Source organism: Podarcis vaucheri, assembly GCF_965113315.1.
Source record: "Podarcis vaucheri genome assembly, chromosome: 2".
NCBI lineage: Eukaryota > Metazoa > Chordata > Lepidosauria > Squamata > Lacertidae > Podarcis > Podarcis vaucheri.
In genome coordinates this window covers 5267329-5282963 of record NC_138760.1, presented here as the reverse complement: position 1 = coordinate 5282963, position 15635 = coordinate 5267329, and the positions used below count along the sequence as shown (strand labels likewise).

The 15635-nt window shown below is 48.1% G+C and overlaps 1 protein-coding gene across 7 annotated transcripts in view; it reads right to left on the bottom strand.

Annotated features, from left to right (window-relative positions):
- The window catches only part of ARHGEF25 (Rho guanine nucleotide exchange factor 25), a 72067-nt gene extending 58595 nt beyond the window's left edge, over positions 1–13472 (bottom strand). The window contains exons 1-2 of one of the 7 annotated variants that reach the window (XM_082208202.1): positions 13448–13472; positions 8343–8487 (exon numbers count right to left, since the gene is read on the bottom strand). In XM_082208202.1, the coding sequence (XP_082064328.1) occupies positions 8343–8451 (109 nt within the window). In that variant the 5' untranslated portion in view covers positions 8452–8487; positions 13448–13472. Of the gene's footprint in view, positions 1–8342; positions 8488–9216; positions 9534–12398; positions 12501–12719; positions 13204–13330 lie in introns of those variants that run through there. The other 6 variants (XM_082208199.1, XM_082208197.1, XM_082208196.1 and 3 more) reach the window with 6 other exon arrangements.
- Positions 13473–15635: the final 2163 nt, after the last annotated feature.

Below are 15635 nucleotides of genomic sequence, written 5' to 3'. Positions count from 1 at the left end.
AAAACAGAATGCATGTGGAAACAGTCACATGACAATCACACACACACACACACACATTCGTTTTGTGATGTGCACAAATCAGGAGTGCTGCGTTTATGAGCCCCAGCTTCAAGTGAAGCAGATACATGTGGCGATTGGCCAAGCCAGGGTGGTGGTGAAGACTGTCAAACCAGGACTGGGAAAATCCAGCTTCAAATCCTTGCTTAAGCAGGAAGCATGTCACTAACTCTTAACTTACCTTGCAGGCTTGTTGTGAAGTTAAAATGACAGTGTGTGTGTGTATGCCACCATGTGACACAAAAGTGCTTGGTGAGTGTCTGAAATGTTGGCTGCATTATAAAGCAGTCCCAGTCCAGTGCAGGGTCTGTTAATTCTTCTTTTCATAATATGAAGACACAGAACCTCATTCATCTTTGGCCACCATGTCCATGCTTTCACACAGAGGGCTGTGTGAGAGCTCATTCCCTGCCACAGGCACTGAACTACCCTCCCCTAACAACATGTATGGGGAACAGAATTCTATTTCCCTCATGAGCAAGGATGGACTCCAAATCCCATCAGCCCTAGCTAACTTAGTCAAGAGTCAAGGATGATGGGAGCCATAGTCCATCTACATCTGAAGTCCACCAGTTCCCTCTCCCTGCCTTAGAGAGTTTAGCTGAAGCATACAGCCCTTATACAAGCTGCTTGAGTGTTCACCTGAAGACATTTCCTAGCTTCTTAGAATCAGCACAATGCAATGGATAGTGTTGGCCTTGGGAGAATGGGGTGCCCAGAGGCTAAATCTCTTCCCAGGGGCACTTTGAACCTGCCCAACTCAATTTCACATTTGTTGGGCTGGTTTACACAAGCAGTCAAATGAGGAAATAGGTCTGGACAGAACCTTTTCCCCCTTGTGCATTTTACTTGCAGGGATAAAATTCCTTAGATAAGGAAGCATTCAGAAAGGACATCCTTCACCTGCAATTTGATGCATTCCAGGGCCCTTTTCTGTCACAGTAAATCCAAAAATATTGAGGGAGACAAGGACAGGCTTCTTGTGAGCATTGCTTTCAGGCACAGCTCAAAACCTAGCTCTTTGGTTTTAAGATCTCAGGAACGGTTGCTTCTTACTGCTATCGATACTGGCGAAAGGCAAGACAACCAGAGCAGCCACTGACCTCAGCTGCAACTATGAACTTGTGCTTGAACTTGCTTTCCTCTCCTTCCTCCCATTCTTTTTTCCTTGTGTGTCATGCCTTTTTAGACTGTGAGCCTGTTGGCATTCTCAGTACTGATTTTTGTTAGCTGCCCTGAGAGCCTTTTTGGCAATGGTGTGGGGTATAGATGCAGTTAAATAAATTATAATTCTGGATATAAGCACCCTGACAGTCTTAGGTACTTGCCTCACCCTGTAGCCACATTTGCAAGGCTTATATTTGCAGTAGCAGCAACAAAAAATAGTGCAAAAGATTAATTTCCAATATAAACATCCAGAAAAGAATTAAAGGCAATCCACTATCAATAGACAAGTTTACAATTGTCAACAATATTTTTTGATAAATGATACAAAGGAGAGTAAGAGCAAACAGAAAGGGGCGGGAACCAGAGAGCAAAACAGTTTTCTAATGTTCATATGCCCTTAAGATTAACACAGTATATGGCAGGTGATTTATATAAATATAATACATATAGCCATACACCATCCTGAGGTTTTATATGCTAATGATTCGTGAATAAACTCCAATTCTCAAAGAGCTTATTATATGCTCATCAGTCGTCACTCCTCAAGCCTTTTATATGTTAGTAATGCTATGTCCCTGATCATAAACTTATTTTGGTTTTGTATTACATAAGCTGCCATGGTTTCTTGGAAGGTGCTAAGAATGATCTGTTCAGAAGCTTTATTCATCTGCCTCCTTCCCCTTCCAAACTACAATTCCCAGGAGGAAATGAATGTTAAATTAATTGGGTGGATGTTAAATTAATTAGGGAAAGGAGGGAGGCAAGGGAGAGGACCAGGCTCACTGGAGCCAGAATGCCACTGGAACAGGAGAGTGGCTGAATGTTTGTAAGATCTGATGGCAAATCAGCTTAGACAGAGGGCAGCTTTCCCCAACCTGGTGCTTGCCAAATGTTGTTGGACTCCAACTCCCATCAGCCCCAGTCAGCATAGCAATGGTCAGGGATGATAGGAACTGTAGTCCAGCAACAACTGGGGAAGAGTAGATAAAAAGAGCACAGAAGAGTGGCAAAAACAAGAAGCAGAGCAGCAGTGTGTGTGTGGATTGTACATCTGCTGTGGAGGCAGGGCAGGAAGGAGAGTGGCAATCTTTCATGGACATATATCAAGACACTTTTCTTCTAAAATGCCCACCGGGTTAGCATTGGTAAATGGGGAAAACAGAGTCCAATCAGTTTGTAGCAATACTAAGCTGGGGTGCAGGAGAATATCCTTGGGGAAAGGGACTGAGCCACACACATGCCATCACACCCTTATGCTGTGCAGACACTCCTGTTTAATCTGTGTCCAGCATGCTCCCACTGAGCCGTGAACTCATGGCGTTAGCCCCAATCCACATCTATCCTGTAGTTTCTTGAAAAATACTGCATTTTTATATGTTTTCCCCTCTACCACAAACCGGCTTTGATCTGATTTGAAAACATAAGCCATATGAAGATATCCACACCCCTTCTCAACCCTCTGGTGTGGACAGACAGGGGGCATCCAACCGCACAGATGTGTAGGCAGACATGCAAATGAGATTTGAAACATTGGGAGGGGGTGGAAACAACCCTGCCACGTACTAATACTAATATTAATAATTATTTGTTTGCTGCCCATCTGACTGGGTTGGGATCATCCTCTGATCATCCTATGATCACTATTGCTCAAGTGGATTAGAATATCTCAGCTTTGCCCTTTTAATTAGCTGGCTATTCTACTTCCCACTTGACAAAAACCTTCTGAAGGGGTGAGAAAAAGCCGCAGATAATGGATTCACTGGAAATACAGCAGGCGGCAGCTTTGCTATCCCACAGCGATGGCCACCTGCTTGGATAGTTTCAAAAGAGGGAGGTGGTTAAGGCTATCAATGGCTACTAGCCACGCTGGCTGTGAACTACCTTCAGTTTCTGTGGCATCCTGCCTCTGAATGCCAAAGGGCTGTTGCAGTCATGTCCTGCTTGCAGACTTCCCATAGAGACATCTGGTTGACCACTGTGAGAACAGGATGTTAAGGCCAGCAGGGCTACTCTTGTTCTTGTTTAGGCCACAGCAATGGTCAATTAAGGTTGCTTCTGGATGAGAAACAGAGCCACCAGCCCAGCTCTTGGCAGAACAAAACATTCCTCCCCAAGACCCTAATACAGAGTTGGAGGCCACCAGCCCTCTTCCAGATCCAGGTTGTTGGAGTCTGGCTTACTTCATACAACAATGAATGGGTAGCCAATGTGATACCTTCCAGATGTGGTTGGACTCCGAACCCCATCATCCCTGACCATCAGCTGTGCTAGCTGGGGGTTCATGTGCAGGGCACATGGATTACAAGAACTTCCTTCCATGCCCCCCTCCCCTGGCACCCTAGATGTGAGGAGAAACTTGTTAAAAGCAGTAAGACTTGGCATTTACTGGAGAACCAAGGAAGGCAAAACACTCATGTTCCCACCTCTCTGACTGCCAAGCAGATGGAACAGGCAGGGTGCCTGCCTCCACCTCCACCCACTTTGGGGAAGGTCCTAAACCAAGTGGGCAGAGCATCTGCTCTGCATGCGACAGTTCCAGGTTCCACCCCTGGCATCTCAAGGTGGGCCTGGGGGGAGAGACCCCTTTCTGAGATCATAGAGCCACTGTCAGTCAGTGCAGATAATACTGAGCTGGGAGGGTGTGGGGAGGAAGAGGACAGGGGGGGAATCCTGTTGCACAAGCAGACCCTGCTCCCAGAGTGCATAACCCACATAGTGCTGCACTGAATTTCACCCATAGCCTATGGCTCAGTACAAGGCAGCTTCCCATTTTCATCTCTGCACATAAGACATCACTAAAGAGATGTAAATGGGTCTGGAGTATTCCTAGCTTCTTTTCCCCTTCCTGCCTGTTGTTCATGGAAACCATCCTGCAAGCTGTTAGTTATTCTAAGAACAAATATTCCACAGCCAGCTGAAGCGTTCACTCCTTCCCCCCATTCCTTCTTGAACTGACTCTTGCAGCTGCTCTCTTGCTTGGTCTTCCTGCTTTTTCCATCAATCCTTTTGCCTCTGTTTTTAATTATTCCACTTGCCTAATTTGTTCTGCTCGTTGCTATGATCAAGTTACTCTTCCCTGAATTTGTCTCCCTCTTTCTATCTTCATTCCCTTGTTCCCACTGGCTTAGCTATCCTCCCCCCCCCAAGTCAGCCAAAAAATTTATCTTTTTCTATGTCCCTTCTCCATCCTTTGGAAGGCAGAATCAAATCCTCGATTCCTTGACTGCACACTTTCTCCCTTGCGCTTGCCACCATTACAACATCCTCTCCCCTTCTGGCATGTGTCTGGCTCCTTCCACTGTGCAAAATCCCATTAAAAAAATAAATGGCTTCTTCCCTTCATATTCCTCTAAACTTGCCCTTTTCCCAACACCCCCCTCATACAAGATGTTTTACTCAGAATGTAAGCCTGAGGGCAGAGCCTGCTGTGTCTTTTTACTTTGTTTTATGTGCGCTGCTTGGTTTATAGAGGTCCCCTAGAAAGGACAACAGCAACAACTTCTTGACGGTAATAGACCTTGAATGCCAACTCCTTTATATTGCTTACCTGCTTCATCCACACAATTGCCCCCACAAGGTGGTTCACAAATTTTGCCATTCTAGACAAGTCAGTGTTCATGAAATGTTGTTTTGCAAGAGTACACAGCAGACATGAGACCCCAGTCTGGATCACACCCTGGTGAGGGATAGGTAGGCTTTGGTTCCTTGCCTGCCCCCACTGCAGTCCTCATCCAGATCGGCTCCCACTCCTATGATTTACTCTAAACAAACAAACAAACAAATTTCCACTCGAATTCTACTTGCATGTATTGTGCTGTGTCTACTTGGACCAAAGTTGAAGGACAGAGACTTGCTCCTCATGCATCCGTGGTTCACAGGGTATGGGAATTCATTTGATTGTGCTTAAGAGCCTCTTAAGACCCCCATCTTGATCAACAAATGGACTGGCCAACAGATAAGACTGAGTCACTAACTAGTTGGGTGGAGCTCAACCTGTTCTGGATGGGGTTACACTCCACTTCTGTCACTTGAGGCAAGTGGCCTTGGTGGCATGGAATGCCTTCCATCAGCCTCCTCTGATGGCCCAGCTATGACCCTCTCTGGACAGGGATAACTTCACCTCGGTTGTCTATGCTCTGTAACATTTAGGTTAGAGTAACTCTATATCTGGTGACCCCACAGCAGTAATGGGAAGCCTGTGGATATTCAGATGCTATTGAACTACAACTCCCATAAGCTCCAGGCAGCATGGCCAATAGTCAAGAAGGAGGGAGTCCAGCAACATTAAGAGGGTCACAGTTTCCCCCCATCCCTACAATAAAGGCTCACCCACTTATCAGGAAGAACAACTCACTTGCACTTCCATGCTGCCCATTTCACTGCCACCAGTGCCCCTCTGTCCCCATTTCCTCTTCCCAGTTCCATGTTGTTGATTTGTTCTTTCCACAGTCTCAAGTGGTACACAGCATGTAAAAGATGTATAAAAATCCTCCCCGATATATCATCTCAATTAGCCTTCAGTCAATAGGAAAGCAGCAATAACACAATGGCAACGCATGACACACAATAAGCCCCTTGCCAATATGAAGGTGTTTGCTACATTTTCAGGAGCACCAGCCATTTCAGGCAACACAGCACAGCATAGCAGATGACCCAGGAGGGGGATTTGGATTGCCAGGATGATCAGTTACCTTTACTGAGACAGTTTTGGCCCAGGGGCAGCCTGCAGCCAACTTCTATGATTATTTTTCTTATTCATACTTCCATTACAACTGGTCACTTGGGACAAGCTGACAAAACATGTATTTATGCCACAGCGTGGAAACAGTGTGGGGAGCAGCTTTTAGGCTATGAAGACACAAATGTGGGGAAATCCCTTGAAGACAATCTCCAAAATGATGCTCTGAGAGTCGGATTAATGCACTGCAATATCATTCATACATGATTTAGGGTACAACTAGACCACAGGGCAATTGGCAGAGATGAGGGTTTTTGTAAACTAGGGAAATAAATATTAAATCTTCCTTCCTGCACAGATCTCCCACTGTCGTGTTTTGTTTGGACCATAGTGGCAAACTACATATATGTATACCTGTCTATAACAGCCCATCAGTTTTGCTTTGAACTTAAAAGCAACCTGGGGAGGCAGATGCTTTGAATGGATGCTTTGCCGGCCATTTCCAACTGAAAGATATCCCCTACCTCCACCGCTTATTGCATGGCAGGATTCCAAATGTCGGTTTGCAAAGACATAGGAAGATGCCTTGTGCAGAATCAAAGCCATTTGCCCGTCTAGCTCAGAAATCTGCACCAGAGTTGGGGGGCCTGTGGCCCTCCAACTACTGTTAATCCACAACTCCCACCATCCTTGAGCTGTGAGCTCAGCAACAACCTACTGGCTGGTAGCAGCTCTTCCAGGTTCCAGACAGGAGCTTACCCTACCTGAAAAGATCAGGAATTCAGTCTATGACCTTCTGGGTGCAAAGCAGGTCCTCTGCCATAACCAGGAGCCTGGAGCCTCTTTTGGGAAAAGGACCTTTGGGGAAATAACTGCTCTGGAAAAAGTGGCCAGGGGAAAAGTTATCAGCCAGCTTGTGCTTCTTAGCTTCAAACTGCCCTCCCCAGAGCTGCTTTTCTCCAACAGAAACAGCTGCTTGCATGTATCTATTTATTTCAAGCATTTTTACCTCACCCTTCAGACCAAAAACAAACAAACAATAAATAGCAGCTTATTTAGCATTCATTCATTCATTCGGTTTATACCCCACCCTTCCTGCCAGTTAGGCCCAAGGTTTGCAGATCAATGAGGCCCAAGGTTTGCAAAACACAGGAAAGGTCCTGCCCTGGCTGAGAGGGTTTCTTCACACTTCCACCTGCACCCTGCCTAGAAAACATGGGTCCAAGTGGTTTTCTGCTTGATCCTCTAAATGTCAAGGGAAGAACCACTCTTTCGTGAGTGGTTACCCCACCAACCTAGGACCAGCTTTAGATCTGGCATCCCACCAAAAAGTATCGGTTTGGGAGGTGCTGCAGCCTCAGTGCCAGTTCCCAGGTTCAAACCTCCAGGAAGGGCTGGGAATATTCCCTGTCTGGAACCCTGGAGAGTGCCCACCAGTTGCGGTGGACAATACTGGGCTAGATGGACTAGGCTATAAGGGTCTGATTCCTGTGATGGAGACTGTGACGCCATGCTTGCAAAAAGTCAGAGCCCAGCACCTCCTTTTAAAGGAGCTCAGGCAGGGGGGCTAGAAAGAGCCTTGGGGAACCACTGCTATAGGCACAATAGACAGCGCTAGGCTAATGGCAATGAATGCACAGCTGCTATTAAGGCCCACTCATGGAGGAAGCTCCCCAGGGAAGCCTGGAGCGGCGCACATGCTGTGCACCCGGGGGTGGGGCAAGCATCCCGGGGGCCAATGTCACCCCCCTCAGGGATGACACCCGGGGTGGGCCGCACCCGCTGCACCCCCCTTCCTCCGCCAGTGCTGGTGGCTCGGGGATGAGGGAACATGCCTTGAGGCCCCTCCAGAGTGGTGGTCTTTCACAGGTGTATTCAGCAACGTGTCATTGATGTAATCACAGTGCATTAGTGGAAGGTGTGTCACTGGGTGGTCCATGCACCGCTCCGCTTTATTAGATGCTGTGTGATGCCTCCTCAGTGCTACCATGTTATTGCCGTCTGGAGGGGCACTTTTGCACCACAGCACAACCCAAGCACGGTGGAAAGAAAGAAAGAAACCGCAGAAGCATTTGCGGCTTGAAACCTTACAGGATTTCAGCAGCAAGCTACGGGACACACATTTATTGGAAAGGAAGGCTTAGGTCCATCCCAGTAAGCCGTATTGAACGCACAATAAACAGGGGGGCTTGGAGCACGGTAAGATATGGTTACCAGATGTCCCCATTTCCCAGGGACGGTCCCCGGATTTACAAATCAGTCCCCATACAAAATCCATTAAAGTTGAAAAGTGTCCCCGGATTCATTGACAAAAAACTGGCAACCTTATGGAAAGAGAAAAGGAAATGGCCAGGCTGTCTCCTTCCCTCAGCAGCCCTGGAAAGGCTGGGGAGCCAGCTTAACACGGGACCAAGCATATTCATGAGACAATGATGCTCACCTCCTTCTGTGGCTTGGGCTTCAGGGGCCGCATGCTGTACTTCCACAGGCTGCTGTTCCCTGTCGTCCTTGGAGGAAGCCTCAGCGCTGCTGCTGGCCTGGGGCTGCATCTCAGCTCCCTCCTTTTGGGAGCAGAGGTCTGGCAGCTGCAATTAAGCACAGGCCGAGAGGGGGGAAACAGTTCAGGTTTTTAGGGGTGGATGTGTGCAAGCTGTTTGTTATGGGGAGGATCAGCCTAGGTCCTGGGATATAGATCACAAGCTGGAGAGCAGCCACTAATGGGCATATTTTAGATGCAGGCAATTAGCATCGTTTGCAGATCATTTTCATTAGCACAGAGGATGCCAGAGCTACAGTTGGCAGACATATTGCACTCATCACACCATATTCTTATTCAAGTTGTTTGTTGTTTCCCACAAATGAGAAAAATCTGAGAGCCTGGGGAAGGGGAGGGGAGAAACTTGCACAGCTTTAGACATAATGGCAGCTGAAAAATATGACAGTCTCATTTCTTTTCTACTTCTTATTTTGTGGCCAACTCATTTTCAAGCATCTTCAGCTGTGAGGACTAGAATCTTACATTTAAGAGAATCAGAGCAGACAAGGAAGCTGGGATTCTCAGAGCCTTGCAAAAGGAGGCGTCCAGTCCATATTTTACATTATGCAGATGGTCCCAGTTGGGATGAGAGTGAGGAAGGGGAGCTGAGAAAGAGGTCTTGCCCCACAGAGATTAAGAATGAACTCTCTTTTCCCACTGAATGAGAGAGGCCTATCAGTAGCTATTAACTTGAAAGTTAAAAGGCACACCCAAGTTTTGAGAAAATATACTTCTGAATACCAAATGTTGACGATAAACAACATGGGCACGCCATTACCTTCAACTCCTGCTTTTGGGTGTCCTGGACGCATTCATCTGGCCACTTTAGGAAGCACTGTTGAACTGGAACCTAGCTGGCCTAGTCCATCTGGTCTGGCATTCTGACACCCCAATGGCCAACCAGAAGCCCACAAGCAGGACCTGAGGGCAACAGCACTCTCCTGCCTGTAGTCTCTAGCAACTGGTAGGGGGAGGCAGATGTCCTCTGAAGCCTGGAGGCACAGGAGCCAACTCCCACAAACAGAGGTCTACCCAATAAAATATTTGAGTGGGTCTCTCCTCAAAGGTGATGGGCATTACCATTCAAATGGTGTGTGTGTGTGTGTGTGTGTGTGTGTGCGCGCGCGCGCGCCGTGTCTTGTGCTCTATTATGTGGGGCAGGGCTTACCTGCCCTCCCTCCCCATCTTTTATTCAAGTTGGCACAACTGCCTGGAGGTAATATATACCGTAGCTACCATGACCAACATCCATTGATAGCCTTATCTTACAGGCCAAATGGACTTTTGGCATGACTGGGTAGTTTGTAATCGCAGATCTGAGGCTTCCGTGTTTTATAATGCTCTTTGGAGTGAGAGAAGGAAGTCAGAGCCCTAGAGTAGGTTTTTGACTAAGCAACTGGGAGATGGTGTGTAGATACTGGGAAGATACAAGAGGTTTTTACAGGTAGATAAGAGGAGAGCAGAAACAAGAGGGTAAAAGGAGAGCAAATAGATTTCAGCCAAAAATATTTTATTATATTTTTTATTAAACAGTGAGCAGGATAAAAACTGAATCTATAAAAGGCTTAGAAGAATGGAAAGGTCTTTGCCTGGTGCCAAAAGGACAGCAAAGTAAGCACCAGTGGACCTCTCTGGAGTGTTAATTTCACAACTGAGGTGCCAGCACTAAGAAGGCCCTGCCTGGCAGCCACCTAACTTGCCTCAAATATGTGTGGAAACCTTAAGTGAAAGCAGTGCAAACATGAGAGGAATGGCTCCAACTTGTTGGACTCCAACTCCCATTGGACCCAGCCAGTGTGGTCAGTAGTCAGGGATGCTGGGAATTGTAGTCCAAGACAACTGAAAGGCCACATCCCTGAGCTGTAGCTGACATCCATCAACAGTTGCATCACCTATGAATTCATGACAATCTAAGCCAGCAGCCATCACACCTTGTGGCAGAGAGTTCCAATAAGTTAAATGTGCATGGTGGGCGGGGGGGGGGGAGGAATAGTTTATTCTGTCTGTCCTGCAGTCTATTGCTAATCACTTGACTCTGTGGTACCCCTTTCACTGTTGTGGCCTCTTTCTTGGGATCTGACATCTCCGTCAAACACCTCTAGATTAGAATGACCAGATCCGAAGGAGAACAGGACTCCTCTATCTTTTAGAGGTGTGGAGAAAAAGTATCCCAGGAGATACAGTTTCTCTCAGCACAAGTTAGTATGCCTGCGCACCTGTTAAAAGTTACAGAAGCTCCTTTGTCTCTTGCCACCCTACTCCATGTAGCCTGAGCTGGCCCTACCATTAGGCAGAGTGGATGTGAGCACCTCAGGCGGAAGATGCTGGAGAGGCATCAGGGTTCTGGCATGCGAGTAAGCCTATATAAAGCAATCGTGCCCTTAGAAAAGCATGTGCTCCACCCCATGTTCCATGCTGAAGGGTCACTGTCCCATCCAGCAAACTCAGGTGCTAGAAGACACCAACCAGCATCACCACATCAGGCTTGCAAATAGCCCCTCCCTACAATCTGGTTATCCACAGTGAGTAAAAGTTCTCTTATAGGTAACTACCTGGGGGAGAAAGTTGACTTCTTTTCTCTTTCTGGCCAGCAAAATGCTACAGATTACAGATTCCATGGTGATAAACTCTGGGGCTGGGCCAGTGCGACAGCAAAGATTTTCAAAAGTGCACCTGGAAGATGTGGCTGTGTAAATAGGCTAGGAAAGATTTCTGTGAGCTAGTAAAGTGCTACCATGCAAGATGCCGTCCACTAAGAGGGGTAGCCTTCAGTAACTCAGTGGATTTCAAGGATGTTCTCCCCCACCTGTTGATACAGAAAGGGCCTTTGGGCAGATGTCCTCAGCTGTTGGCTTGGCTTACTGGCCAGACATAATCTGTAATTGCTGCTCCTTCCCCTGAACATTGCAGTATGTGGAGAATGTAAGAACAGGAGAAGGTCCCTCTCAGTACCTGGAGAAGATCCCTGGACCAGCAGTTTCTTACCTATTCAAACTGCATCACAAATGAGAAGCCAGAGCTATCCCCTTGGCCAAAAGTGGAAAGCACTTTTCTCTTTCGGAATTTACTGTGCTTTCTTTCTTCCTCTCTCTCCCTGGTCACATCCACGCCACGCACTGAAATCACGATTATATCACTTCATCAGTAATGGGGAGTCCTGAGAACCACAGGGGGCACTGTTTTGTTTCGAAGGGCGTTGACCTCTCACTCTCTAACAAACTACAATCTCCAGGATTCTCCAGGATGGCTAGAGTGGTATAATGGTGCTTTGAAAGTATTACATAGATGTGATCTCTTGCTCGACATCTGCACGCCATGGGCTATTGTCATTAATGCGAATCAGAAAGTGAAAGAGAGTCAATTTGAAACTGAGAATACATTTTAGTCAATGGAGAAACAATGTCTCAATGACAGGCATGCCCCCCCCCTTTAAAAAGCCTCATTAATAAAAATGGGTCAAGATGCCCATGAAGTGTGATCTACCAAGAAACTGGAGTACCCCAGTGACACCCCCCCCCCCACAACATCTAAAGGGCTCTCTAGCCAGTATAACGCCGAAACACCCACTATAGACAGTTCAGAACAGGGGAGGCCGGTCCCTCAGGGCAAAGGAGGCAGTGCCCCAACAACCTCAGTCTGCCCTCAGCGAAGCCGCCACTTGCCTGCCTTCCTCCTTGCAACCAGGAGGGCCCTTTCCTGACATCTTCCTTCTCCTTAGTCTCTGCATTGCCCTTGTCGAACTCAGCAGGGAGGACAATGGGGTCAAAACAAGAATGGGTTGGCACTGCTTGTCATTGGCTCTGGCCCCACTTAACTGCTGGGCTCCCAACCTTCCAGCCCAACAAGCGCCATCCACCGCTGATTCAGAAAAACCCTACAAAAACCCCACTGTACTGCACAAAACCCACAGAGGCCACAGAACACTGTCCTCTGCTGTGAAAAGCCCTCCCAGTAACTTACCAGCCTCGTCCAATGCAGCCCATTTAGTTCTGCAAAGACTGGAGATTTCCAAAGAGAATATATATATATTTAAGCCCAGCCTTCCAAGCTTTACTTTTCCACTCGAGCTGTGCTTGCCCCACCCTGCAGCACTGCTCCACCCCACACCCCACAAGCTGACTTTTCCATCCCAGACTGAGGATATCAGCACTGGGGGTGGGGGAGGCACAGCTCCAGCCTGGAGCAAAAGATCAGAACAGAAATCCCCAGAGAGAACATTGCCACATCACAGGGGCCAGTAAGAATCATTAAATAACAAGGGGGGGGAATGGGAAAACTCACCCCAACGCCTAGGGATCTCAGCTTAGTCAGAAGCAAGGAAAACAGAAGGCAGAGAGAGGCTCTCGCTCCCTCGTCCTCAGGGCTGGAGGTGCCTGGAGGATTGAGAAAGGGCCCTGGGCAGGCAGGATTGGGAAACCTTTGATCTGGGGCCAACAGCAGACTTTCAAAACAAGCAAACAAACAGAAGTGTCTATCTGCACCACAAGGCACCCTGACATGCCTCAGCCAAGGGATCAGTAGAGAATGTTCCTTTGGGGATGTCTGTGTGCTAGGTGCTGTACAAAAGGCCAGATGCAACATATTAGTTTCAGTCTCTTCCACACTGGGTCTGGTGCGGAGCAAAGGGTTTCTGACAGGACCAGCCTGCTTTGCTGGGGAGCTGTTTACCATCCCTGCCACCCCCCACCTTTCCTCAAATGCACAGTCAAAGCATGGCAGCAGAACCGCCTCTCAAACACGGCACTCCTTCCTGGGCAGACCGCAACCAACAACAGAGCTGGCCCACAAACATCTCCTGCCTCTCCTGCCTCTCCCAAACATCCTCCGCTCTGCAGTCAGGTCTGCCCCTTCCCTTGCCTCGCTGCCTTGGCCAAGTCTTCTTTCCCCCTTACCCACTGTTGGCTGGGTAGCGCCAGCGATGTCAGGATATCCCCCATTGCCCCCAGCATCTGGTCCGTGCGCCCCCCTGCCCGTGGTGGGGTTTTCATGATGCAGCGGGTCCCGCTCACCTTCTCCCACCGCCCTTGGCTTCAGAGCCAGAGGCATGGAAGGGAGACAGAGACTGGGAGGAGACTGGGCACGCTGCCTGTGTGCTGGTGCTGGGACAGCCAAGTAAAGACCAGTTCCCAGCCAGCCCGCTTCCAGCTACCATAACTTCCCTGCTACAATCTGCTGCTTTCCAGCCGCACCCCTCCCTGCCTGGACTCTAAGCCCTTTATCTCTTTAACATCATCCTTATTTACACTGGGAAGATCCAGCCTCCTAGATAGCAATGGATTAGGGACAGGGAGGGGCAGAGAGGACACTATGGACAAAGCCTGAGTGCACAGCCATGGCTGGAAGCTCAGTCTATATATGGGAAAAAATCGATAGCGCTGTGGTAGAGGAAGCAGCAGCAGAAGGGGCAAACCAGCTAGCCCTAGGAAACTACAGGACTCTCACACAGGGACTGGCTTAAATAAAACACAGAGGAAGCTTAGTTAACTATAAACCCTGAAATTTTGGATCCCCTCCAAACCTTTTCTGGGTCTTGTATCCGTTTTGTGCAAAACACTGGCACAGGTTTGAAGTGGATCAGACAACTGTTGCTTTCTGGGTGTTAACTACAAAACCCTGGTTCGAAGTATCAATTACTCAGTTTGGGAAGCCCCAGAAAACATGGAGCTCACCCTACAAAAACCTACAATCTGGCTACAAAACCCTACAAAGGGTTTGGAAGGGATCCCAAATTTGGGGGTTTGTAGTTAATGAAGCTTATTTTGGGGTCGCAGCAGAGGTGGGAGGAAAAAGAAGGTGGTAAAACCAGGCATTTAATGATTCAGCCCAGGTTGCACTCAGACCCATGCACTCAGCATTGTCTTGCTGCTTCTCAGTCCTGTCGTTGGACACAAGGGGCATGTGTCCAGGAGAACAGGTGGCCACGTAGCTGGTTGCCACATGCAGCTGAGCAATCATTCTTTTACAATAAGCCTGGAGAACTTGAGGCCCTCCAGAAGATGCTGGAGGACTACAGCTCCATCATGCCTGATCACTGGCTGAGGCTGTTAGGAGTAGGGGCCTCACAATGTCTGCTGGGCCACAGGTTCCTCTCCCCTGCTGTATAGCCCAGAAAGGAAAGCGAGCCATTGTAGTCCACCATTACTTCCTCCACCAAATAGCACTGCAGTTGGGCCCCAGACAGCCATTAAAAACCCCTCTGCCAGAATCAATGGAAGAGCACTTTCGCAGCAGGATCCACTACCCACAAACCAAACTGGATTGCAGGAGTCTAGACCAAGAGTCTCTCTCCTCTTCTCTTTCTTCTAGATCAGGCCAATCCGACAGCTTCAGGGTGGCCATTGCACAGAACAAGAAGGGATTGGCAAAGAAGATGTGGTGCACTATTGAGCAGCCTGAGATGTGCCTCAGGGGGTGGGAAGCATCTGTGTTCTCCACCTGCATCCAGAATACCACCTTATGCTATGTATTACATCACCTCTTGGATGCATGACACCCAAAAGGGCCAGCTATGGTCAGGGGGCATTTATTGCATCATCAGAATAGCAGCAGCCAAGATTAGGTCACTTTGTTCCCTGTTGCTCTTTTTAATCTATGTGCATGTTTATTCAGGAGTAAATCCAACAGGGGCTAATGGGGCTTGGTCCAAGTAAGTATGCATAGAACTTCAGCTCAATGTTACATTCAGAGAGAAGGAAGACTTAGGCTGTGTACACACCATACATTTAAAACACGTCCCACTGCCCACCAAGAATTCTGGGAACCGCAGTTTACCCCTTCACAGAGCTACAATTCCCAGCACCCTAAACAAACTACAGTTCCCAGCATTGTTTCTGGGGCACGTGCTTTAAATGTATGACCTATATGCCACATCCCCACCCCACCCTGTTCCCTAGCATTATCATATGGGGGCCACTATGCCTTCTTTGCTGGTGTCCTTTAAAGGGTTTTAATAATGGCAATGATTGCCTCTTGTGGTCTTTTCTCATTTTGGGAGTTTGCCCTACCTCCCTACCTCCCCAGGGCGCCCTCACCGCTGTGCAAAGTCCGCCAAAGTTCTTTTCTATACTCTCTAAGGCACAGCTTCTGCAACTGCCCTGCCTCTTTGCATCTGCAATGCAATTACGGTACTGCTTCCTTCCTCTGTTGCCCACTATAGCCCTGCAAATACGGTAATGGGGCTCCCCCGCCATTCCCCCC